The 27,904-nt window shown below is 38.5% G+C and overlaps 2 protein-coding genes across 3 annotated transcripts in view; both read right to left on the bottom strand.

The window, feature by feature from the left end:
- cnot3b (CCR4-NOT transcription complex, subunit 3b) overlaps positions 1 to 5,695 on the bottom strand; it is a 28,894-nt gene extending 23,199 nt beyond the window's left edge. The window contains exon 1 of the mRNA XM_036567246.1: positions 5,528 to 5,695. The gene's annotated coding sequence lies outside the window, so the exon portion shown is untranslated. The remainder of the gene's footprint in view (positions 1 to 5,527) is intronic.
- A 5,308-nt stretch (positions 5,696 to 11,003) lies between these two features.
- Positions 11,004 to 25,008, bottom strand: u2af2b (U2 small nuclear RNA auxiliary factor 2b). Of its 2 annotated transcripts, XM_036567243.1 has the most exons (12): positions 24,440 to 25,008; positions 22,268 to 22,288; positions 21,406 to 21,538; positions 19,279 to 19,382; positions 18,703 to 18,854; positions 16,749 to 16,865; positions 16,249 to 16,387; positions 15,577 to 15,656; positions 15,167 to 15,289; positions 14,955 to 15,041; positions 14,469 to 14,720; positions 11,004 to 11,902 (listed from the first exon to the last, which is right to left on the bottom strand). In XM_036567243.1, the coding sequence occupies exons 1-12, from the start codon at positions 24,486 to 24,488 to the stop codon at positions 11,768 to 11,770; spliced, it is 1,392 nt and encodes a 463-aa protein (XP_036423136.1). In that variant the 5' UTR covers positions 24,489 to 25,008; the 3' UTR covers positions 11,004 to 11,767. The 2 variants fall into 2 exon arrangements, with proteins under 2 accessions (XP_036423136.1, XP_036423137.1); XM_036567244.1 differs by lacking the exon at positions 22,268 to 22,288.
- Positions 25,009 to 27,904: the final 2,896 nt, after the last annotated feature.

Raw genomic sequence — 27,904 nt, 5'->3', positions numbered from 1 at the left:
TTATTTACTTTTTATTCTGTTTTTTTTTTCAGACATCTATGTACAAAGAAGTTATAACTAAAATATGTATTGGGATTAATCTCAAAGTAAAAGTGATGATCTAGAAAAATGCTTGAGCTGTAGGTTGTGGGTAACACCTGTGTGGTTACGTGATACTGTCTAACAGAGAACAGCTGCTGTCAGTGGGGTGATGCAGTGAGTCACCTGCAAAGTGAGGCTTCTCAGAAATCGAGCAGAAATGATCTGAAACTTTGCTGGTGTGAGCAATATGACAATATGATAATGCAATCACAATGAAATATGTCACAGTGAGGTTTTCTGGTCATACTGTGGATTTCGTTAGTATTTAAAGAACACTTTTAATGATAAAAATAATGATTTAACCAGAGCTTTGGCAGGTTTTGCCCTACCAGCAGGACGTCACAAGTCTGAATCTTGACGCAAGCTTTAAGTGTAAGAGCTCATTATTAGCCCTGTTTACTTGGATGCAGTGATACACAAAATAAAACTAACTATAGTTTTTGATAGAGATGCACCAATATGGGAACTGAGGACTGATGCCAATGAACACTGTTTTTCATGTATATATCTGCCAAAACATAAACATTATACACATTTGTAACATTATAGACAAGTGTAACGTGTATTTGCAGAGATTTCAGCACAGACCACAACATCACCTAAACATTCTGCTCTTCTGGAATACACTAAATATGTTGTCAAATACTGGCTCTGAATATTCGTCAAATCTGTCTGATGCTGATCATTTTTTTAAAGACTTTAAGGCTTTGGCTGATATTCTTATAATCACAGTTCTTACTTATGATACACAAGCAGTTTAAACTAGCAATTAAACTGGCAAGCTAATAAAAAATGAGTAGCATATAAGGAAATTAGCAGCAAGCAGAGGTGTACATTTGAAAATGTTTTATTGTTTTAGTTTTAGTTGTTGTGTAAAACCGGTAGTTTTTCACATCAAATGAAGTCTGAGTAACAAAGGCTGCCCCATCAGATGAGCTAATGAGCTAATGCTAACACCAGAGTTGATGGATACAGTGGTAGAAGGTGATGTCTCAAGGTTTTTTACCTTCAGTGGACGACGTAACCTGTTAGCTTGACAAGGTAACATTTAGAGCGTAGAAATATCTTTTAATTGTTTTTGGTTCTAGCTAATGCCAGCTAGTTAGTCTAGCTACAACCACACTACCTCTGTCTTCTCAATCACTTCCTTAATAACCTTGCTCATGTTAAGGCATTCATGCTTTGTAGTCACAAAGTATTATCGAATCTACTTGCTTAAGCTGCCACACTTCACAAGTCTTATTAAATCTCCCTGGCCCTGCATAACGTACAGTAGAGGCCATTACACACAGAATGTGACACGAAAAAACGACAAGAAAATGCGAAATATTTGGGCATAATTTTATACACACTGGATGCAATGTGAATTCTTTCGGCCAAGATTTTCACACTGAAGAAAAAATGGGTGAAACATACATTTTCTGCCATGTATATTTTTCATATATATCAACCACATCAAAAAGGCCCTTTGCTTCTCAGGAAACAGGCAAACTGTGATACGGTGCAAGATGCTTTTCACTTAGGAAAAGCAAAAGGAGAACTGAGATTTTCACCACCACATTTCAGGAGCTAAACTTTGTATGTGTGTCAACTCGCAGCTGGGACCTCAGCTCCATTTGAGCTGATTTTATAGATGCAGCTCCACACTAAACAAAGCACAAAACAGACAGGATGAATGTCTTTAAGTGCAAATAGGATCCGATTCTTTGCTCCCAGCACAACGGACAAACGGTGACATTTTGGAAAAGTGAAAGCAGCATGAAGAGCTTCATTACTTCATTGAGAAGCTGAAACGCTGAATTCTTCCACATATAACTTGATGTTTATAGCCTAGTTTGAGTCAATTTTGAGCTGCTGTTGGAGATCCTGATCCTTTTAGTATTTGTAAAAAAGTTCTATTTGCTGGAAAACAGCTGCTCCTTCATTTAGGTTGTCATCATGCCAACAGCAGAGGCAACCATGATAGGTCAGTGAGATTTGGTCACCGGCAAAAATCAAAACAGAGAGCGAAATAGATAATGTTGCATTTTTGCTGTGTGAAAAAACGCATCTCGCATGCGAGATACCACCAGTTACACATGCTTGATATGTGTTAATTTACTGTCGCCCAAATAAACTGCACAAATAAGTCATGTTCGGTGTACAGTGGCCTTAACAAATACATGAATAATGATTTCAGCATACAAATACTAGTAATAACAGAGTACCCCAGTAGTAGTGCAAAATTTTAACAACACTGAAAATGTTGACAATTTTGGCCTGACATCACAACAGGAAACTTACATCCCACCTGTCCCATTCCTGCCACCAATACAGGGAGCAAGCAAACAGTTACTCTGCTGAGAGTTCAACTGACCTGTGCATCTTTCCAAACTGGCCATGCAGCACTTTTTTTTTTTTAAACAAGAGAGGGGTGAATGCTGAACACTAAACTCTACAGATCCTCACACAAAGAGATTCACCCTGCTGTCCTTTATCTTAAGCAAGTATCTGTCTAATAATTCTGAAAATTAGGTGTTAAAGTGGCATTCCGGCCTAAAACCTAGCACTTGTTAAGTTATTTGTCAAGTTGCGTAACGTTCTGTAGCACAGCATTTTATCTCTCAGCCTTACAACCATCAGAAATATCCGCCACTGCGATAAATCTTGATCCTGACTTCTAGCATAGCCACTGGTATAGAGGCTAATAAATTCAAACTTTATATTAGCCAGCCAGCAGAAAAAAAAAACATTTCAAACAGCTCAGCCTCAAGTATCCACTAAAAAGCACTTGATAAGTTTCCAAAATTATTTTGGTTTTCCTAGTTTTTATACCAGATTATCTCAGTCTAGAGATGAGTGCGGCACTGATGTAGGAGGTGGGCAGGCATGTTTGCAATAGATGTAGCGATGGCCACATTTTTTATTTTGGCTGGAATGTTCCTTTAAGTATAGCTGAAAAAGATTAAAGCAACAACTTAGAGAAGGAACCTGAGAGTCACCATTTTCAACATCTCTCATGTGCTATTGTTTGGACCAGTAAGGGAGGCTCTCAATTAGTTTTTCTTTTGTCTGGTAAATTAAATCAAAGTTTTTTAAAAAATCCCAGAGAATAGTCAACATTCACTCGTCACATAAAAAAACCACCAAGCAGTTTACCGTTCTCACTACCTTCTGAAAGCAAAATCCTAACACAGGACTCCACAGCATAAAAACACAACGGCAAACACGGCCCGCTGATAAATTCCATCCAGTCTGAATCTTTTTCATAATAAACTGATCTGACAAACAAAAATATATACAAAATATGCAAAAGATACAATACAATCTAAAAATTATACAAAAAAGAAAACACACAACAGCTGAAATACGGATGCTCTTTGTGAGATGGTCTTTTATGAAACTGGGACCTTAATCAGTGATCCAATTCTTTCAGGCTTCAGACCAGCGTAAGCCTGCATAACCAGGATTATTTGTAGGCTTATATTAACACTGAGGTTAGTTTTATCCATGTATTATGGTTGAAGGAGAACTCCACCGATTTTTCAAAATTTCTGCATAATTAAATGGCTAAGTTGTAAACAAAGCCATTCAGAGTGGTTTGGTGTGAAAAGCTTCAATCTAGAGAAACTTACAGAGTCAGAATTGTTCGTAGTGGTGGTGATGGGAACCGGACATCCATCTTTAAAAGCTCCTTCACAGAAAAATTCTACACAAAGTGGTTATGAATACTCAGCCTGACATCCAGGACACTATGTCGTGGTAGTTTTTTAATAAAGTTAAGACCTAAAATGTATTTTTATCAATGTATTTTAATCTATTCATGGTGTTGGGATACAAGAAGGATGTTCTGAAACAAAACAGTCCCCAATCTCAGGATTTCCACTATTTTACCATCATCAACATTACATATAAAAACGTAAAAGACACACATGTAGGTTCACTGGTGGTTTTGGATAGTAAATAAAATGGCTACATTTGTGTTGTAGACATTATGATCACTGGTTCTCATCACCACCACTGTACAGAAATCAGAGTCCATGTTTCTCTACAAATGAACCATTTCATATGATACCTTTCTGAATTACTTTGTTTACATCTCAACCACTGAATTACAGACATTTTTTTAAAAATCGGTGGAATTCCCCTTTAAGCTCTACTTCAGACACCAAGCATAAGCACACACAAGCTGTGATACAGCACATTATAAGGCCACTGAGATTTATAAGCAGTGTGGCCATGACTATACAGAGCGAGATGGTCAGGAGACTTTCTGGGGAAATACTGTGTTAGTTCATCAACAAAACATTCCCCAGCATCAAAGGTCCAGCACTTCGTGGGAACTTTTTTAGACATCAGCAATCTACTTCACCAAATAACCAACTACATACAGATCTCAGCAGACCATGTGTGTGAAAACTGAGCACCAAAGCCTGCATGTGTGCAGAGTGGTAAAAATAAACTGCTTTCCTAAAAAAATAAAAAAAATATCTGACCAGATTTAAGGCGATTCACTTTTCTTTAGCATTTAACACTCAGCACTTTCCTCGAGACTAAAAGCAGGACATTATGAGGAGATCAGACACTCAGCTCTACAGCTCCCAACACGAGGACACCAAGTTTGAACAGTAAAGGACGAAACACCACATCATAGCATATCGTCCCCGTTCATTCATTTGGCTCGGACAAGGCTGAAACTCCCTGACCGTCCCGCAGTGTGGAGGGCTTCAGCTGGGTTTCAGGCAAGACTTGGTCAAGTCTCTCACTGCTGAACAGCCCAACAGCTCCACACACAGCACAAGTTAAACCGCAGCCAGCCCTCCATCAGCCTGCACGATTCGCCCCGTTACACAGAGTACGCGCCGGTACCGGCTCTGATACTCCACCAAACAGAGACACAAACAATGCCCGGGTTAAAGTGAACCGGTCCAGCCTCGGTGTGAGACTCCGGCTCAGAGCAGACAATCCTCCAGCAGGACTGAACTCCAGTCCAGCCTCTCATGCATGTGCTCCCTCACGAGGCTGAAGTTGGCTTCCTATCCGCCAGCTTCTCCTTCGGATTTTCCGTTCCACCTTAAATGGTGCAGCAGTTACATTGTGGCGCCTGAGGCGGTATAACAGTAACTGCTGCACCATTTAAGGTGGAACGGAAAATCCGAACAAGAAGCTGGCGAGTGAGAAGCTCCTCCAGGTTTCTCGGATGCGCAGACAGACAGACCGGAGAGCTCGGAGTTCAAACTTGAGTCGAGCGCAAACCGTTTTCCGACTGACTAAAACGTCGAAGTAAGACTTCGGGGAGTTGGAGGGCTCGCTGCATTTCCCACCAGCCCGTGAGCCCCAGTGAGCTGGTGGGTCTCCGCGACCGGCGAAGCTTTTTTTTGGCTGGGTTACAAATTGGAAAGGAAAAGAGGAAAAAAAGAAGCACGTAAGACTGAGCGCTGCTCCCCGCGGAACGAGGGCCGTTTACCTGGTTTTCCTGAGTTTCACTTTCCCTCCTTTTATTTCACCTTTGTTCCAACCACCACTGCCCAACTTTTCAGGCTTTATTTTTATTTCCTATTATTTCTATTCGCCAAACAATCACTTCGCGCATCAAAGATGGCCACCAGGAACACCTCCTCCGCCGAAGCGCCGATGGCCCCGGTCTCCGCCTCCCTGCGCTCCTATTGGTCGGCGGTCCTCATCAGTCGTCTCTCATTGGCTCAGAGGCCCTGTCGATCTAGAGGCGCAGGTTGACAGCTTCCGTGCACTCCGCACGTTGGTTGGTGTGCGCGGTGAGGTTAAAGGTGGACCGGGCAACCTAAATTCTCACTGAGCAGAGGAAACCACAGCATTAGGAGAACAACCTGCGACACACCTCAGACTTCAAAAACAACCTTAAAGCAGCCAGGCTGAGAAAGAGGAGCAACGTAAAGGGGAATTCCACGAAATTGTCGAATTTTTTTGTATAATTCCGTCCTTGTGATGTAAAAGTCACTCAGAGTGGTTCGATATGAAATGGTTCATTGTAGAGACTCGGATTTCTTTACAGTGGTGGTGATAGAAACCAGGGGTCCCGATGTTTACAACACAAATATAGCCATTTTACTTACTATCCAAAGCCACCAGTGAACCGTGTCTTATGAGTTCTTATATGTAGCTAACGGTGATGATGCGAAAATAGTGGAAAACCTTAAAAAAGGGACTATTTTTTGCCTTAAACCGCCTGCATGTATCCCTCCGCCACGAATGTATAAAAATAAATGGATTAACAAAACGTTTTAGGTCAAAACTTTATCACAAAACGGTCCTAAAACTGTCTCAGACAATAAGCAGTTTATTCATAACCGTTCCTTGTAGGGAGTAAGGGAGCTTTTAGAGGTGGACGTCTGGTTCCTATCACCACCATTGTTAACATTTCTGACTCAGTAACTTTTTCTAGAAGCATTTCACACCAAACCAGTCTGAATGACTTTGTTTACAACCATTTAATTATACAGTAATTAAACAAGAATGGGTGGAGTGTTCTTTAATTTTGGGAATCGACAGTGTCTCTGCCACCGTGTTCAGTTGAGGGAGTTTCTAAAAGACTTAACTGATTAAAACAGCACGGATTTCTCTCATACTTCACTCATATACTGCCTATCTATCTAGATACATTCTGAAAGCTTAAAGGGGAATTGCTTAAAAATAAATGTATAAATTGCCATGATTCAGTGGTTGTGATGTAAATTATTCAGAGTGGTGTGGAACAAGGGATTGTAATGTCCACAATGCAAATCAAACCTTTTTATTTACTATCCAGTGCAATCAGTAAGCATACTTGTGCACATGAATTATGTTAATAAATGTAAAATGGTAGTAAATCTGGATTTAAAAAAAAAAAAAAAGGGGGTTTTTGGGTGCTATTTTGCCTCACAACACCCTGAATGTACCTCCACCATCCCCTTTCTTGCCCGAAATATACATTTTAGGCCAAAACCTACAAAACTGTCGTAAAACAATGCCTCAGACTTGAGGCTGAGTATTCATAACCATTTTATGTAATAGCTTTCTGTGAGGAGCTTTTAGAGGCATTACGCTCTTCAGACATCTGGTTCCTATCACCAGTACTGAGCATTTCACACCAAACCACTCTGAATGAATTTGTTTACATCTTAATCTTAATTATGTGTATATCTTATAGCATCCTGCTACTAGCTGGCGCTGATGTCGAGGCTCATGGGAGGTGCGCACCCTCAAGAAAAGGGGCTTGTTGTTTATGTTGTTTGCTGGTTTAAAGATGTGCTATGTGTCTGCTGTATCACCGTGTGTCGGACAGTGGGCTTGGATAGTTGGGTTGAGTGTCTACCGTAAAGCAGAGGTGTATGGCTGGTGATGACCTCCTACTATTCGTTCTGTGCTGTTATGTGCTTTTTCTGCTGGTGTTTAATAAAAGAGCATTTCTCGTAGTAGAATCATGGCCTCCCTACAGCGACGCCACTGTATTAAAAGTTGGTGGAATTTCCCTTTAACGTTAATAAAGTTTCTCACAACTAATGAGAAATGTGGGGTTTATGTTGTTTTAGAGTGAGTTTATGTTACATGCTTTAGCAGGAAGAATGGTGGAACCTGGTGGGTAGACATAATTTTAAATTACTTGATTTTGCCTTTCAGATACAAACAGTCCATGTGTTTAAATGAAGAAATGCTTGATATTTCAACCATTAGCTACAAGGATATCTAATATATGGAAGTCCATTCCTGCCACTTAAAAGAAATGCAGCACCTAATTATTATTTTTTTAGTTATTAAGTGAATTGCTATGATATTATGGGCCACTAAGTCATTATTTTGCGATACTAAGGCATTATTATGAGATATTATCTCATTATTCTGAGATGCTAAGTCATTACTTTGAGATGCTAAGTCATAGGTAGTATTTCAGAATAATGAGATAGTATCTTAAAATAATGCATTAGTATTGCAACATGAGACAGTATTTTAAAATGACTTAGCATCTCAAAATAATGAGATCATGTCTCAAAATTAATGAGGTAGTATTTTAAAAAATGACTATCTCAAAATTATGAGATAGTATTGCAAAATAATGATTTAGTATCACAAAATAATGAGATAGTATGGCAGAATAATGAAAGTATGGCATAACAATGGCATTTAGTATTATCAGCATATGGCTGGACCTCCACTAGAAAGGCATTTTCATAGCTCATGGAATGGAATAGTTTGAAAGATAACAATAAGAAAGATCTCAAAATAATGAGATAGCATCTCAAAATAATGAGGTAGTATTTTAAAAAATGACACTATCTCAAAATTATGAGGTAGTATCACAAAAATAATGACTTAGTATCACAAAATAATGAGATAGCACCCCAAAATAATGAGATAGTATCTCAAAATAATGAGATAATATTGTAAAAAATGAGACAGTATGTCAAAATAATGAGATAGTATCTCAAAATAGTATGGCAGAATAATGACTTCGTATCGCATAACATGGCATATCAATTTACTTAAGAATAAAAAAAATATTAAGTGCTTATTTTAAGTGGTGGGAATGGGCTTCCATGCTAATATCCTGCATTGTATCCTTGCTGAAAAAAAAACACATAGACTGCTGATCTTTTCTGCTTTGGGGCTGGTTTAGCTGGTCACTCAGCATGGTCAACCTGCTGACCAGCATACCTGCATCCAAAACACAACATATGCTGGTTTTGCTGGTGAACAGTCATGCTGCTATGTGCTGGTTTTTCTAGCAGAAGTTATTTTTAACATCTCACTCTTCTTCAACATTTGAGAGCCACTGTAAATGTATGCTCAGTGGTCAGTTTATTAGGTACACCTACCTTGTATCTACACTTACTGTTCAGTATATCAGCTCCACATAACATACAGGAGCACTTTGTAGTTCTACAATTGCAGACTGTAATTCATCTGTTTCTCTGCATAGTTAGCCCCCTTTAAATCAGTGGTCAGGTATTATTTGGATGGTGGATCATTGTCAAGATTTATAAAATCAAACACAACTGGCATTGTCAGCAGTTTTTCTAAAAGGCTTTTCAAGCATGTATAACTTTTCTATTGATTGTGCTCTGAGTGCAGAAGGGCACAGCGCCTGTCCTCTATTGTATGTAAGTATTAAATATTGGCCATATATGCATAACATGGATCATATATGTATGTCTGACTGGTGAGTGAATATATGCATGATACAGGGTGTCCCTGAAAAAAAAAAACATCAAAAATTAAACTTGGTTAGTTTTTACACATTTTGTTAAAATTTGAAATCATTTGAGGGAGAATTGGCCGTGTTATTAGACTACAAAATGATGTCCATTTTTTTGGGACACCCTGTATATAGATCATACATATTGTTTCTCTGTCTTGTAGAGAGGTGAAAAAGTGCATAAAGTATGGATCAGACATATGTCTGATACATGGTCGAATACATCCTAGTACACTCGATGTTACTATGTCATCTGTTTAATTTTAATAATTATTTAAATGTATCCAGGAACAATATTTTCATTTATGTTTTAATGATTTTATTGCATAGATTGCAATGTGCATGTTTTTAGAGTTATGTAGCTATTATACTAGCACACATTGAGTAATATATGCCATCTGTGTTTTCTATAGTATATTTCTGTATGTTTATACGTGTTGATAAATAACTGGGACATATGTCTCACAATTGAAAATGACCCATTTCAAACAAGTTGATGTATATGTCACACATGTTCCTAAGTTGGATATATAAAGGAAATCCATTGTGTTAATTTGTCACAAATTAAAATACATATATTGGCATGTATCAGAATTTCATGAGTTACAACACATCTGACTTTCTGAAAGAGTATTAAACACTTGAACAATGCTTCCAGAGATGATTTCATTGGTTGTCTGCATCAAGTACACTATATGTCAAAAAGTATCCAGACAGCCCTTCTAATAAGTGAATTCAGCTAGTTTAAGATGCATCCACTGCTGAAAAAGGTGTTCAGGTGCACACACAGCTTGTATAATCTCCTTACAAAGGCACTGTCAATAGAATGGGATGTTCTGGAGCAGCCACACATTAGCCTAAGGTCACCATGCCCTATGCCAGCATCAGCTAGAGGGGTATAAAGCCCCCCTGCAATGGGCTGTAGAACAGTGAAACTGTCTGTTGAATTGGAGTAGCATTTGTGATCCAGAATAGCATTGATTTAACAAGAAATGTTGGATGAGCAGGTGTAAGCAAACATTTGGATATGCAGTATAGTGAGGAGTGCTTATTTCACGTTTTGATCATGGAATCTCCAAGGTCACAAGTGTGGACATTTTGTTTGGGAAAACAACTATTTGGTTTGGTTTTAGAGAAAATAAGCAAAGACAACAGGAATATAGAAAATGACATCAGTGCAATTTTCCTTTAATAATCTGGAAGGTTAAGGCCAGTTTACTTAATACAGACATTAAGCTTACTTCTATGCTTCTTCTGGCTCGCTACTGCTACTACACATAGCCACTTGGCTTATGTCAGGATATGGCTGGACCTCCGCTAGAAAGGCATTTTCAAAGCTAATGGAACAGGAATGGAACAGTTTGAAAGACTACAAATTAGGCAATTGGCAGATTTTTGCTCCAAAAACGCAATTGGCAATCAGCCAATATTTAAATACTATTTAGATTCTGTCCAATCCGTGTTGCAATGATATGATATGGCATAATTATGCATTGTACTTAATAGCCTGTTGCTGCTTACTTTCAATGTATCACTCTTTCATTCATGTAATTTTAATAAGTAACTTTTTTTCCATTTACAATTTTTAAATGCCAGTTTGGCCCCTTAAAGAGCAAATAATGTGTGTACTGTGCCTTTGGCTAATATAAAGTACAGGAAATATACTAATGTGATCATTCTGAATATTTTATCTTTTAAAATGAATGTTCAGCAGTAAATAGGACATACTCCAAAAAAGGTTTCACTGTGGATGTTATATTTGCAGGCTAAATCAACTGGTTCAACAGGCAAACCACTGCAAATCTGTCACAAGACACCAGCGTAATACAGCCACCAAATGAAGATATTTTTCAATAGTTTTATTATCAAACGAGGGCTATTATATTCAAATTCACACATACAGAGACACAAAGGTGCCACACTAGACTTGATGTAACACTGCCATTGTACAAGGCGGTGATGCGTACAGGAAACAGACAGACAAAGTTGGGCATAAACTAACCCTTGGTTCAACTAAACCAAATCTGGATAGAAACAGCTGAAAAAAGTGAGAGAAGCAGAAACAATGCCGTCGGTTCCCCAGCAGAGAAAATTAGTGATTGAAGAGAGATCAAAGATCAAAGATAGCTTCCTTTTTCTCTTTGGTGGTTGTGTGAAGTGTGAAGAATTAAACGTTCAGTACTACTCACTCCTGCCATTGTCACTATTCTCTGATTTAGGGAGCTAAGTCATTACTTCCCGCTTCTAACAATCTAATTCAATTAAAATCAAATAATTAACTGAATGAATCCTCACTGTTTTTTTTAAAACACAAAATTACATTACAGCTGTTTGCAATGTTCTGCTTTTAATACCCCCTTTAAAAAAAGCAAATGCCATCTTCCACAAAAAAGAAAAAAAAAAATTACAAAAAGTCCCCTCTTCTGCCATCCCTCCATTCACTCCTCCATCTCCATACAGACTGTTCTCCTCCACTCCTCCTCTTCCATCCATTCCTGTCTAGCCAAAGTCTCGGCGGTGGTAGGCATCAGGGTCGCAGTATTTGGTCACCACCACTCGGTTAGCAAACTTCCTCCCTGTTAAGGCCTGCATGGCTTTCTGGGAGTCGTACACTGATGTGAACTCCACAAAGATCTGTATAAAGGTACAGAGAAACTGCCATGATTAGAGATGTACAGTGAATGCCAATGTTTACAGCACACATGATCAATGTTTTGGTTTAAGCAAACTACTGGGGCACTTAAGGCTGTGTTAAAAATACTGATGCAGATAAGCTTGTGGCAATACACATACTGATACAGTGATGGCTGTCTCTATATTTATTCATTTACTTTAACATAGCATGTTAACACGAGTGAAACATACTGCTTTCACGTCTGAGAGCATTATATTTTACAAAATTGAGCACTTGGTAACATGCAGTCTAATAGTTAAGGTTATTAAAGCAGTAAGCGACAAGAGGCCGTGGGTTACTGCGATTTTATCACGGGGGTGTTTTTTGGCACGACATGGAGTGCCTAAAACTCCCCTCCTCGTGATAAAACCACAGTAACGCACTGCCTTGAGTGGCTTACTGCTTTTATAAAACGACGGCCAACATAAAATATATTAAAATACACAATGATTTACATACTTAAGTTATTATTAAAAATATCAACATAAACAAGTATTCTGCCAAGAAATATAGTTCCTTTAGAGTACGGTATCGTTGCTAAGCAACCACTGACTGCTGAATGAGGAGAATGTTCTGTTGCCAATCACTGTATACTGCAGACACTTAATGATTTTTTAAAACTTTGTGTAAGACTGAACATATGTAACATAGCGCTGTTTAATACTTTTTGGTCACCAAATTAACACCGCGAGTCTTCTACCAGTCTGACGACACTGCTTTTCTCACGCTGGGGCTGAATCTCAAACGGCTCCCTGCTCCCTACATAGTGTACTACGCAGAAATTTAAATACTGAATATCGCTAAAATTGGTCATTTGGGATTCACCCACATTCATACTCGACAAGCAGTGCACTAGTTGGCAGCAGAAGCTAGAATTTCTAAACTTACATGTTACACAGCACACTATTTAGCTAAGGAGTACGGAGCCGTTTGGGATTCAGCCTGGGTTTGAAGCTACTTCTGACTGAAACACAGACATTTGAAGTACGTAAGCCATTCAGATTACATTCTTTAGACATATATTGCCGTTTTTCAGTGAATCAAAGTGTGAGTACTTTAATTCAAGCCTGTGATATGAATGATGGAGTTGTTTAGCATGTTTGCTATTTTTTTAGTCTGTTGGCTAGCTGGCCAGCCGGCCAGCCTAATTCTAGTAAAGAAAAGTTTTCAGCCCCTCAGTTTAAACAAAATCAGTACACTCGGTGCGCTGTGCGATCAGCATTAGTCAAAGATTAATCCATTACAGCAGAAGGGTTTTTCGTGCTGTGGCACAATAATACAGAGTTCAGTTGTCATGAGGTGGTCATAACCTGGTATATCGTGGATTTTACAACTGCTTCGCACGTGGCTCAGCCAATCAGATTTTAGGACTGGAACTATACGTTTTATAAATGTATATAAAGCTGCATGGGAGAAAAAAAGCTCTGATCCAGTTTCACTCCGGTCCCTTCTGCATGTTGCACGTTCAGGAAAAACGGAGCACTGAGTGAAGTTCACTTTTTAGGTTTTTTTTTTGTCTGCTGCTGGCGTGAATGAAGTATCCCTTCTTAACTGTTGTTAAGGTATGTATGTACCATGTATGTACCATGTGTGTGCCTTGTCTGTTAGTTGTGTATCTGAGTTAGTTTCACTTTCACAGACGCAGTTTAGTTCACAGTTCTAGTGAGCTATTAGTTTGTAGCCTGTTTCGATTAGTGCTTAGCCGTTATTGTTTTGGTACGTTTGTATATTTCATGTTGTAGCACTAGTAAAAACTAAACAGATGTTGTTAATGGGCTTTTGACCTGCAGCACGGGTTAACATTTTTGTTGTTCAGTGAAAATTTACAGCCTCAGACTCACATTGTTATGTGCCAGAATACTGACTACTGCCTCACAGGCTGCTGCTGCTGCTAATCTGATGTGACCTTTTTAAAACTTACCTTAAAATTTTTAGGTAAGCATTTAAAACAACAAATTTTAGAACAAATTTTTGGGTAAAACACAATGTTATAGAAGAGACAAACCAAAAAAAAACCTGTCTCCTTGTGTGTGTGAGGAGGAAGTATCAGCTCATTTGATCTGTGCACACCTAAAGTAAAGCGTTTAATGCCAAAAATGCTCCAATTTTTAATAATACAATCAGATAGGAATGTTTTGACGTTTGAAGCTTGTAAAGCATATATACATCAGTCACTTCGTATGTTGTTTTACAGTAAACCCTTAAGTAACTACTTCAACTTAAAGCATAACACTGACTATTATTGGAACAGAGTGATGGCTATATACTGAGGTGGTTTTGTTCATTATGTTTTTGGAGCTTTAAATTATATACACACAATTTGTTACTACAAACATGCAAGTCTGCTGTTTTGTGTTATAGCTCAGCCAAAAACTGATCCCTACTAGAAAGATGATTCTTTAGAAAACACATGAAGTGATCATAATTTAATCAGATAATTCTGAGGTGGGATATTTATTCCTCTAGAAGTCCAGCTTTATACTACATGAGACATGCCATTATATAGATGTGCAACAACTTCTCTACCTTGCCAGTTCCAGGGATCTCCAGGCCGTCAACGGGTCGGGGAATTTCTATGCTCTTGACCTGGCCATATTTGGAGCACTCATCCCTGACATCCTCCACAATCTCCTCATACTCCTCGTCGTCCAGCAGCTCCTCTGGGGCCACCATGTTCATCAGACACAGCACTTCAGTGGGGATTCCACCCATTTGATTCATGGAGCTGTTCATCAGACCTGGCACCTGCAGTGTCACTGGGGTCTCGTTTATGCTCGTCTGTTGGGAGAGGCAAAGAGACAGACAGTAAGACAGAGGCCCTTAACCATTTAAACAAATCTAGCATAAAGGAAAGAGGGGGGTGGGCGGAGATGAGAAGGAGAAAAATCAAGTGATATCCACAATTCTGGGGCTTAACCAAAAAGCAGCACAAACGTTTGAAGGTTTGGCAAAAGAAGAAGGTAAGAAGGTCTTTTACAGGCCAAATTCTTAAAACAAAGTCTGCCTCCTTACCAGAGTGGCATTCTTGGCTCCCACACTCGCTCTCTGGACCAAGAGCTTCTTATCTCCTAACTGCATCCCATTCAGTCCTGCAATAGCCTGAAGTTCATGCAAGCACACAAACACATATGTTAAAGTGGGATGCATCATGTTTAGTAATATGCAGTCATATTTTGATGGCTTGATTTCTGAGTGTTCTCCAACATGAGAGCCCTCCAACACACCTGGTCGTTGACGTTGACGTCAACATATTCGCAGAAAGCATAGCCTTTAGAGAGGCCTGTGGCACTGTCCTTCACAAGATTGAATGCTTTTAGGGGGCCAAAGGAAGTCAACAATTCTTTCACCTACAACACAGAACGGAGGAGAATGTGGTGTTTAGAAACTTTTTGCCTTGTTCCAAGCTTTTCATGTTTCATACCAACATTGAAGGTTAAAGTGGCCTGTTTATTCCACGAACTAACAAACCACTAACAAACAAAAGGTTAATCACTGATTTGAATCATCACCAATTAAACATTTCACTTTCTTTTCTTGCCTGAATACAAACTTTTCCCTGTTCAGTCATGTTAGCTATATTTACTTACTTTAACCAGATAATTAGTGACAGTGTATGCAGACAGCACAAACACACCTGGTCATCATTGAGATAGTTGGGCAGACCTCCAATGAAAAGCTTGTGAATAGAGTCAGGAACCACAGTGGATACCACTCCTGAGGAAAAAAAAAATTAAGTTTGTGGGGGGGGGAAGTAGCAGTAAGTAGAAAATTATGCCAACACAAACTGAATTAATCGTTCCTCTAAAGCAGTGGCCATTACTAACCCAATTCCAAAAAAATTGGGACATTATGTGAAATAAAAATACTAACAGAAAGCAGTGATGTTTTATCAGCTTCACTATTTTTTTGGGTAAATATATGCTATTTCAGCATATAATAAATGCCTGCAACACACTCCAAAACATTTGGGACAGAGGCAATTTAAGATCATATAATGTTCACAAATACAATCATGCTTGGGTATAAAGGAAACTACACAAGAAAAGAATGAACAATGAAATTCATAACATTAAATAATTTGTTTTTTGTACCATTTTCAGTTTAACACAAGTCAAAAAGAATTTACCAAGCACTGCTTTCTGTCTTTATTAGCATTTTACATACTGCCATTTTTTTGGAATAGGGTTTGTATTAAGACAGATCATATCATTGTGGCCCAAATATCTTGTCAAAACAAGTTTGTTCAAATCAATCATACAGAAGGGCAAGGATAAGGCAAGGTTATGTATTTTTGCAGTACACCTACCTGGCACATACACACTGGGGTTCTCGCTCACACCTGGTAGGGGCTGGTAATCATGTGGCCGGCGGATCTTCAGACTCTGACCTTGGAATATGATACCATCAAACGCCATGGCCTGTGTGGTCTCATCCACTGAGCGGAACTGAAGGAGGGAGGGAGATGATGGTGGAGAGATAAACCAACTGTTCCTCTTTAAAGTCACCTACTGTAACAATCTTACCAACTTTCATCTATAAAATATCAAAGGCTTGACTTGGCTGTCAGCAAATAGAGGCTATATTAAAGATTCATGACACACTGATGAAGCAGGTGCATTACATTCAGTCCATACAAGTCCAGACAAAAACATACATCAAATAGGAATTTAAAACAGAAAATTGTGAATGAACAGAAATTTAAACAGAACTTTCTAAAGGCAAAACTATTTCTGCACCTCCACACAATTTCTGAGACAAACAAAGGACCAAAAAAAGTCTATATTCAGAAGCATAAAAACAACTCACCTCTAGGAAGGCAAAGTTCTTGTCCTGGTTAATCTGGACAGCAAGGACAGGGTTTCCTGGAGCCTGAGTAAGACCTCCAAGTCTCATCTGAGCATTGAAAAAGTCCATCATGGATTCCTAAAAGACGACGAGCACATTGAAGGAAGAGAGACAGCAGAGAATGAGCTTAGTGAGTTACATTCTATTTAAATGTTATACATCAAAAAAAAAAAAAAATACAATAAAAATCAGATGTATTGTAGGACGACGATGACATACAATTTAGGAATTCAATTAACACCACGTTTTTCAGTGGAATTGAGGCCAGTACTGTAATTTGGCCATTTAACAACAGTTTACAGTTGCCTTACTCCAGTTTCTTGGATCACTTACACGCTTGACCCATAACCTTTTGAAAACACAAACAGTCCCAACATTTCCTGATACAATTTGGTCCCTCAAACTGTCTAGGCTCTGACAAGCTTCACAGTTGGGATGAGGCTTTGGTGTGGCATGCAGTCTTTTGTTCCTTAACCATCTCAGGAAGTACAGTTAGTGAACCTCTCAGATTCTCTGTGAAAGCCACTGAACCTATCGCTGCTGACAGTTTTGACCAGAGCGCTTTGATTAGAGATGGGTGTGTTTTACTCCATGTACCCAGAAGTCCACATTTATTTATTTATGTATGTATGTTTATTAAGTTCAGTGAATTCAAGTTCAGTGGTAGTTGTTGTGGCACCACTCCACAAGCACACCTATTGTTGAACCTAGCAACATGGTCAACACAGTCAACACAGTCAACACAGTCAAGTACAGACAGAAAATTCAGCCACGGATGCAGGAATCAGCTCTGGGGAAGTGTGTTAGAAATAAAAGGGATAAGATTTTGTTTTCATTATTCACAACTTTGGTGGCTTTTAGAGCTTGAAACACATTTAATTTCTAAATATATCCAGGCATTCCATGTAATGAGAGAATTCAACTAGTTTTATGTGCACCCATTGCTGACATAGGTGTTCAGGTTCACACACAGCTTGTATAATCTGTTTAGACAAGCACTGATAACAGAATGGGCCACACATGAGCCTAAGGTCACCATGAACAACGTCGAGCACTGCAGCATCACAGGAGCAATCATGAAGTTCCAAAAAGTGGATTGGAACTTCATGATCGCCCAGATTGCGCTCGAGTTTGCCGTAAAAAGGGCATGGTCACAAAACCATTCTCCCAACTTTAACAGACGGTGTGTTGTAGCAAGGCCCATTAAGTTCAAAATGAGCATAAAGCATAAAATTTAACTGCTTGATAAAATATTTGATAATGAACAATCAAATATTTAATAATCAATAATGATCAAATATTAATTTAATAAATACTTGATAAACAACTTTATTATTGTTAAGACTCTCTTTATTTGTTGCGACAAGTGATGAAGATCAGATAAATTTGAGGAATTCGTGCAGAAATCCAGATCATTTTAAAGGGTTCACAAATATATGCCCAACAACTGCACCACCTGACAGAGCTGAAAGATTATAGTTATGGTTATAGTTATATCAAAATCACAATTTGAAAGAGTGCAATTTTCAAATCACAAGAGCTGCAATTTTTATTAGAATCTTGCAAGTAGGGAAATTTAATCTAATAACATGGAGCTTGTGAACTGCTTTTAGATGAATTCGACAAAGGCAACCAAACATCCACGTGTTGTGACATCACAACCACAAATAACTGGCAGGCTGGCACACTGTGTTAAGCACTCAAGCCAGAAAAAGTGCACGCCGAGCCTTCTTAGCCAAAAAAATAAATAAATAAAAAAGCATATACCTCAATTTATAGAAAACAACTGCAATTTAAATCATAAATGCAATTAGATATCTTGCCAAACTCATTCAGCCCCACCTCCAGATCTACCTATTAACTTTTGCATAAGAAGCATTACACAGACACTGATATAGAGCTGAGGACTTCTCACCTCTGTGATGCCAAATGGGATGTTGCCCACGTAGAGCCTTCTTGCTTGGCGGGTCATCTGACTGCCCACTACGGGCACTGGGGTAGGTGTGACGGTCAGCCCCTCAGGTGTCATAGTGGGCAAGAGTGCTGTGGCAGGAATTTGACCAGCAGCTGAGACAGACACAGAGTGAGAACAGTTTAAGTGAGAAAATGAAAACAAACTTAAAACTTTAAATGAAGACATCGTTTCATTTTTAGCTCAGAACTATGGCACAATGCAAGAAAGAGGCAAAAAAGGAGAGAGTAAACAAATAAAGGCATTTCTAAACTATATAATAGCACATTGGGGGGAAAAAAAAAAGGATGAAAGGAATACTCCAGCATTCCATCTGCTGCATCATCAGCACGCTGTTGATCAACGTAGATGACAATTTTAGATGCATTTCCCTGTACTTGGCAACAGAAAAAGTTTGAGAGGAGTTGTATTATAGAAAATGACCAGAAGAAGAAAGGTAAAGGAGCACTGCAGGGTTAACAGATCTTTGAGAGCAGCTGTTTCAGACAGAGAGGTTTGTTTGTTTAGTGTTTCACTTACCCTGCATGGCCTTGTACTGCATGGGTGTAATGTGCTCAAAACCTGGAGGAGGGACATCCCAGTACTTTTTTACTTTCTTCTTCTTCTCCCTGTGCGAGGAATCACTGAGGAAAGAGAGTTAGAAGGCAAAAAGGTGTGAGACACAATGACAGAGAAAAGGAAGCTAAACTTAGCTCTAAATCTTCACAGTTATTATACTTGTATGTGCATAAATAAAACTATGAAATAAGCCATTAGGCCTGGGTGATGCAATCAAATATCGCCAAAAGCTGATAACTGTCATGTTGGGAAAGAGGACTGACAGAGGACTAATGTAACTTTTTACAGCTTGCTAAGTAATATTAAATAATATGTACACAACATTTATTCAATTTTACTGTTAAAACACTGAGTTATTACGTTAAAACAGCGGTGCTCAACTACAGTCCTGGAGGGCTGGTGTCCAGCACAGTTTGGTAGTTCCCCTTCTCAAACACACCCACTAAACATGGCAATTAACAGATGAACGTAATCAGGTGTTTTGAGCAGGTAAACCACCAAAATCTGCTGGACACTGGCCCTCCAGGACTGGAGTTGTGCATCAAATAAATTCTCTACTGTTGCTACTACAGGTTTCCCAGAGTGTGACGTCGTCTCAGAAAAAATTGCTGTTTTCCAGTGGCTCGGATGAAGAAAACTATTAAAATATAACACTATATGCTTTACGTGTAAAGCACATGGGCATGGCTCTGGAAATCACTCATATAGAATATGTAGTGCAGTCTGAAGTTTCTCCAACAAAGGACGCTATTAGCACAAGTCACCACAAACCTACACCAGAAGGAGCACATGAGTGCATGTTAAAAGATTATTACTATTTAACAGTTAATGTTTAAAACAAACAAAGAGAACAAAAAGTCTAAGCTGCAGCGGACCATGTGTATGGGTTTGGGTTGTGGTTGTGATAATCAATAACTAAAATTTTAACCAGAAAATATTTTGCTACTTATTTTTCTTTTTAGATATCACCTAGGCCTCTCACACGTTCACTCAAGTTTGCTGACAGTGGAGCAGAGGGACGCTGACATCCGAGTCAGTAAAGAAAGAAATTGTGCACTAAAATTTAAAGAAAAATGCCACATTTAAGTGTGTTCACTTCAAGAAAATGCCATTTGATCAGGGGTACTCAAAGTTATGCATATGACTGTACCTAGTTCCACTTAGACATCGGCATTTCACTAAACATGAGCTGAAATATCAGCTGTCTGTCTACACAACAAAGTTGTACTGCAGCATTTTTCATCTGCTGCTACTGCAACACACATAGTCAACTACCATGGACAAAAATTTTGCTACATTTCCCTGCACTTAGTAAAGGAAGTCAAAGCAACTGCCCATAGGCTTCTACTATAAGTGTATTTTAAATGAATGAGTTTTTCATTCTTTTACCAAGTAAAATGAAAAGCACTGAAATTACTGTCTGAGGTAACTGACCAGACAATACAGATGAGGCAAGTAAAGTCTATGTTGAAAAGTGCTATAGTATTCATTTAATGCACTGGCTGAGTACAGTTAGGCCTACTTGCACAAAATAACTCATTGAATAATGTGCTTCACATTTACAGACACTTCAGTAATCTGATAATGAGAAAACTCTGGATCTAAATGAGTGACTCAATCACATTACATTCTAAACAATGTGCCTCTCTACTGTTGCTTAGAAACTCATTAAGAAACGCAAAAAACCTCAGCACAAATCAGATTCAAATCACTTGCTGCAGCTTTCTTTTTAACATGGAGTCCCAAACTGTAAATACCTGGGAGTGTATATTAGAATTATGTAGTCTTTTGTTTCAGGGTTGTAGCATTGAAATTAGCGCTTTCCAGTTCCTTGGCAAAAATCAGTATATCTGTGCTGAAAAACCTGATTACCAAGCTAAAACCCAGGTCTCTATCAGATTTATTAAAAGCCAACAACAGCGCCAACTTGATCATTGGAGTATGCTGCTTAGATGACCACTGGTGAAAACCAGATAGTGATATTATTATATAATATATATAGACAAAGGTATTATTATATAACATAATTGTTGTATATGTTAACACATTCACTGCAGCAGGAGCCTTCTATAGATAACTCTCTCTCACCCGCGTCTATGCCTGCGGTCCTTGCTGCTGCTGCGTCGCTCCCTGCTCCTCCTCTCCCTGCTCCTCCTCTTCCTCTCCCGGCTGCGGCTGCGTGAGCTGCTGCGCCGCCTGTGCCTGTTCTCTTTGTCGCGCTCTAAAGAGAGGCGAGAATAAATGGGATTGAGACAGCGGGACCAGGACATCACAGACCTCACAGAGAGGAGAAAAATACATGGACATAGCCAAATGAGCTGAAAGACAGGAGGAGGAAGGAAGTAAAACACTGTGAAGACAGGCAACAGCGGTAGCAGAGTCAGCAGAAGAACAGGAAGACCAACCTGGGCCCTAAAATTAAATAAGATTAAATTCTGTAAATCTAAAAACTAATCAGATCTGGTTATAATTTGAGCTTTTTAAAATAACTTTTAAAGTGTTGGTTCAGCTAAAAACGAAAAAATAACAGGCAGATTATTTTCCCTCACCCCAAATTTAGTTACTTAGCAACGCTTTCTTCCTGGAGCTACATGGCTAATGGAGCTAATAATCAATGAAAGTATTTTTTCCATTGTTAAAGATAACAGTGCATGATCAAGTGTCATAATGTAGAAGGCTAGAGGGAAGTGTGTGATGATTTAGGCATTTAGGCAGTATCTGCAGAGCTAAGAGCCTTGCAGGTCCAGTGCAAAATTAAAAAAGAAGCAAACTTTGGACAATAAACCTGACTTGGCTGAATTACAATTGGTGTAAAGTGTAAAATGTGCACAATTATTTTCTAGCCAAACCATCACTTTAAGACAAAGAAAGAAAAAGAGGAAAAATAGATCAGGAAGGTTGTGTGTATTTCTGAGCAAAGCATAAAGGAGCGTTCCACACTGATACCCACCATGGCCGTTAAGACTGTCACCTGTATTGAAAGAGAATGACACAATGAGTGGTTAAAATCAGGCGGGGCCTTAATTGTATCTTGCTGTGCTACACACACCAACATGCTAACATTTCAAATCACAGGTGAACAGCGTGGGATCTGATACAGTGACATGAAAGATGTGCTCAAAAACAGTCCACACAGTACAATCCTGGAGATTGCAACATATATAAATGCAATGCATGCAAAATAAGTCCAATCCTGAAATAATGTGTTCTCTCAAGGATGATTCTCCTGAGTTACCCCATTAGGGGGAGGGAAGAAAAAAAAAACCACAATGCCTTCCCTTGCATCCCCTTACAAAGAGAATGCAAAATTATCATGAGGAAACACAAAATCATTGCGAGAAAAAGCAAAACAATTGCAGAGGAATGCAATGACTACCTTTTAAATAAACCGTGGCCCTGTAGGGGCTCTGTATGATTCTCCAGAAATAACACTCATCCACACAGAAAAAAAAAAATCACTAAAGACTACTCGAAAAAACTAGAAGTAGGAAAATCTATTTTATCATTATTGTGATAAATTTTATAATAGTGACACATACAACATAATTAGTTCTGCTTAATTGGTTTTAGGGTAGTGCAGAATGTGAAATGCTGAAGGAAAAATCACTGTACCCAGAGCTTTTGACAATTTTTTTTTTAAGTGATACTAAAATATTATCAAAATGTCAAAATATTGCAATACCATACTGTGATATTTATTTATATGGCCATAAGTCCTGTCTTACTGTCCACTCCAAGATACAACTGGCACTTATTCTGTCTTTTTCCTAACCGCTGTGTTCCCTGCAACTTAAATAAAAGCCTGATGATGCTCTTTAACTGGAAGCAAACCATTAGGGCTGCAAAATATATACATGTTGTTTTTGTTACTGCACCTTAAGACTGATATATTTAAATGAGCTCTGTTCTCATTGGCTGATTTGAATTGTGCCTCGTTCAAAAAGGACTCAGAGCTGTAACACTTCGTATAGCTTCAGTGTGAATGGGCAGAGTTACAGTGCAGCAGGCTGAATGGGTGGATATATGTAAAAGCACTGGTTTTGATGACATCACAAAAATAATGAATTAAAATGAGATATATATATATACACACACACATACATACATACATACATATATAAATATCTGCTTAACTGCAATCTGCATAACTAAATGGTTAAGATGTGAAAGTCATTCAGTGTGGTTTGATTTGAAATGCTACCTTTTAAAGAAACTTACCAAATCAAAAGGTTGCACAGTGGTAGTGATAGGAACCAGACGTCTTAAGTGTTTAAATGCCTTTGAAAGCTCCTTTACAGAATACTATTCCTTGAAATGGATAAGAATACACTGTCTGATGTTTAAGACATTGTGCTATGATAGTTTTTAAGATAAGGTTTTGGCCTAAAATATTTATTTACAAAGCTATTCATAGTGGAAGTACATGCAGGGACTTGTACGAAACCATAGCTCCCAGAGAAAAGCTCATTTTTCGAATTTACCTACATTTTACCATTAACATTACATATAAAACTCACAATACGCATATAAGCTGACAGGTTGTTTGTATAGTAAATAAAATGGCTATAGTTACATTGTAAACATTGTGACCCCTGGTTCCTATCAGCACCACTGTAAAATCTTAGAAATATGCAGAAGTTTCCAGAAATCGGTGGAATTCCTTTCTTTAAAGGACAGCTTTAAACTGAAATCGTCTTTTATAATGTGTATTTGGTCGAACTCTTGTAAACATAGAGGCCATTAGCAGATTTACTGTAAAATCAGGGAGCACGAACGCTCGTCCACTAAAGGCTTAGAGAGACATGATAACGTGATCGGCTGCTAGAGCGTTAAGACACATCTGATGTTCACAGGTATCTCATCCAAAACAGCTTTGCTCATTTCAGGTGCTAGTAAAATCTACGCATAAAGGCAACTGCACTTGAAATAAACACAAAATGCAGACAAAAAAATCAGGATGCAACGCTTTAAACGAAACTCCACACACGCCAGAGCATTAGACAGTTAATAGGCCTACTTTTTAGCAAAGGATCATCCACGTCTACACATCAGCGCATATTATTTGGTGATTTATTCAAACACAACCGATGCTGTTGCATTTAACGTGTTAAACAGTACACACCTTGCTTGTTTTCAGTCAGCTGTCTCTCAAATTCATCGAAGTCCGACATGCTGGATCCGTGGTTGGATGAACTGGCACGGCCGAGTGAGCACAACCCTCTAGCAGCTTAGCTAACGCTAGCTGAGCTAGATAACCTATCTTACTTCAAAATGTGATGTCTGCGCCTGACATACACGACAGGTTTTAACACATTCGGTCAATTTAGTCAAATATATTTGAGTTAATCAAGATACACACAAAATATCCGCACAAACTTCTGCAAAAAGTTGATAAATGTGCTCTCTGGTTGCTGTTGTGCGCCGTTGCGCTTAGCTAAGTTAGCTAACGTTAGCTAGCCTGAACCCCGCGAGGAAGCTCTTTCACACAGAGAGATGGTGATAAATATGTTATAAACGCCTTAATCAAACCGCGTCTATGTATGTTTAAGTATATGAGACAGACAGTGTCTTATCTGAGTGTTTTCTCGTTTTTAGACAGCACGCAGACTAGGCCACAGGCTCCGCGTCGTTTGTCTCGGCTGGTAAGTTTGTAGCGGGTTCTCCTCTCTGCGCTGTAGGAAGTGATTTCTCCTCTCTGAGGCTTCACTGATGTCCGCCATCTAGCGGAGCTCCAACATCAGCCTTTTTTCTCGTTTTTCTTTGGATCCATATTGGTTTGAGGCGGAGCCCCTAAGCGGCCATGGCGAAACAACTAGGCATTGTTCTTGTTTATTATATATGACAGAAAGCGTTTAAAAGCGTTTAAAAAATATCACACTTGAAATACATGTAAGGGTTACAATTCGTTTATATTTAAAAATAAAACAATACATTATTTTAACAATTACACCTTCTTGAGCCTCAATTTAGCAATACTGGTTTTAAATCGATCATATAGAATTCCAAGCATCACAGAACTGCTCGTCCTCACAGCCATGTGTAAAGGCTGAGTGCCATTTTTTGACGTAAAAAACACGTTTTTCTGTAATTTTAACTGCAAAAATCTATACATGACTATGAAATATAAGATTTAAATGACATAAAGAAAACAAATGCCAAATAAATATTGTAAAATATATAATGTTGTGGTCCCCAGGAGTCGTGTCCCTGGTGTTACTACGTAACAAAAATCTCTTATTTTCAAATAATAATCAAACTGATGACAACACTTGACTTCCTTTCACCTGTTTTCTGAGGATCCATGAAGAAAAGCACATGGTAAGTCCACTGTGTCTTTCAGTTATCAGAAATTTTCTCATTTAGCTCATGATTTCATAGGAAGCTTTTAGTTGAAGTCGCTAGTGTGACCTACTTTATTCTGAGGTTATTGTGAAAAAATAGCATACAAATGGATTCAATTACATATTTAATGGATATTCCATGATTGACAACATGTGGTTTGATGCTCTGTAGCAGCCATTTTGTAAAATGCATTTTTCATTAAAAATGTCTCTGGTGTTACCTTTCTTATGTGTAACACCAATGAGGATCAGTAACACCAGTGACACCTATGGAGAGATAAAAAGTAGACGTTTCTGTATAATATATATATATATATAGACAACCTCTATTTCAAAGATGTTGGGATGCTGTGTAAAATGCAGAATGCAGATTTGCAAATCTCACAGACCCATATTTTATTCACAATAAAACTTAGAACACATATCAGATGTTGAAAGTGAGACATTTTACCATTTCATGAAAAACGTTAACTAATTTAGAACTTGATGGCAGCAACGCATCTCAAAAAAGTTGGGACAGGGGCAACAAAAAGCTGGAATAGTAAGTGGTACTAATAAAAAACAGCTGGAGGAGCAACTTGCAACTAACTCACATGGCTGGGTATAAAAAGAGCATTTTAGAGAGGCAGAGTCTCTCAGAAACAAAGATGGGCAGAGGTTCACCAATCTGCGAAAAACTGCATATAGAAACTGTGGAACAATTTCAGAAAAATGTTCCTCAATGTAAAATTGCAAAGACTTTGGATATCCCACCATCTACAGTACATAATATCATCAAAAGATTCAGAGAATCTGGAGAAATCCCTGTATGCAAGGCCGACGGTCAATATTGGATGCTTGTGATCTTTGGGCTCTCAGGCGGCACTGCATTGAAAACAGGTATGATTCTGTACTGGAAATCACTTCATGGGCTCAGGAACACTTTCAGAAATCATTGTTTGTGGACACAGTTCACTGTGCAATCCAAAATGCAAGTTAAAGCTGTATCATGCAAATAAGAGGCCACATATAAACACAATCCAGAAACGCCGCCATCTTCTCTGGGCCAAAACTCATTTGAAATGATCTAAGGCAAAATAGAAAACTGTTCTGTGGTCAGATGAATCAAAATTTGACATTCTTTTTGGAAACCACAGATGCCGTGTCCTGCGGATTCAAGAAGAGAGGGACCATCCAGCTTGTCATTAGCACACAGTTCAAAAGCCTGCATGTCTGATTGTATGGGGTTGCATTATGCCTATGGTGTGGGCAGCTTACACGTCTGGAAAGGCACTATCAATGCTAAACAGTATATAGAGGTTTTAGAACAACATATGCTCCCATCCAGACAACGTCTTTTTCAGGGAAGGCCTTGCATATTTCAGCAAGACAATGTTAAACCATGCATTGCATCCATTACAACAGCATAGCTTCGCAGAAGAAGAGTCCAGGTGCTGAACTGGCCTGTCTGCGGTCCAGACCTTTCACCAATAGAAAACATTTGGCGCATCATGAAACGAAAGATCCGGCAAATGAGACCCAGGACTGTTAAGCAGCTAGAATCCTACAACAGATAAGAATGGGACAACGTTCCTCTCCCAAAACTGCAGCAGTTGTTCTCCTTACTTCCCAGACATTTACAGACTGTTGTTAAAAGAAGAGGGGACGCTACACAATGGTAGACATGGCCCTGTCCCAACTTTTTTGAGATGCATTTCTGCTATCAAGTTCTAAATGAGTTAATGTTTTGTGTTTTTCATGAAATGGTTAAAGGTCTGACTTTCAGCATCTGATGTATGTTCTATGCTCCATTGTGAATAAAATATGGGTCTATGAGATTTGTAAATCATTGCATTCTGTTTTTATTTATATTTATTTACATTTTACACAGTGTCCCAACTTTTGGGGTTGTATATATATATATATATAAACACATTTCATCTTGCGTAAATACAATGTATTTTATATTATTTATAAAATCTCAATTTTGTCAATATGTTTCTTAGAATGGATACAGTTGGAGAACGTGTTCAATACACTGATTGTTTTTTACCACAAAGGTTTCATCATATATTTTGAGACAGTACTGTTGCAGGGGTAACATTTATTAATGATTTTGTATGTGTCTTCTTTGTCCTTGTTACTTAGTACATATTGGTTAGTTAGGGTCCATAGTAACAAAGCCCTCTGGCAACATTAACCTTGAGTAACAATCAAGGGTGAAGAAATACAGGAAAACACAAAAGTTAGTCAAATTACATGTTTTG

Source organism: Colossoma macropomum, unplaced genomic scaffold (assembly GCF_904425465.1).
Source record: "Colossoma macropomum unplaced genomic scaffold, Colossoma_macropomum, whole genome shotgun sequence".
Lineage (NCBI taxonomy): Eukaryota > Metazoa > Chordata > Actinopteri > Characiformes > Serrasalmidae > Colossoma > Colossoma macropomum.
The sequence above is the reverse complement of the archived record's forward strand: the minus strand, read 5'-3'. Positions and strand labels throughout refer to the sequence as shown.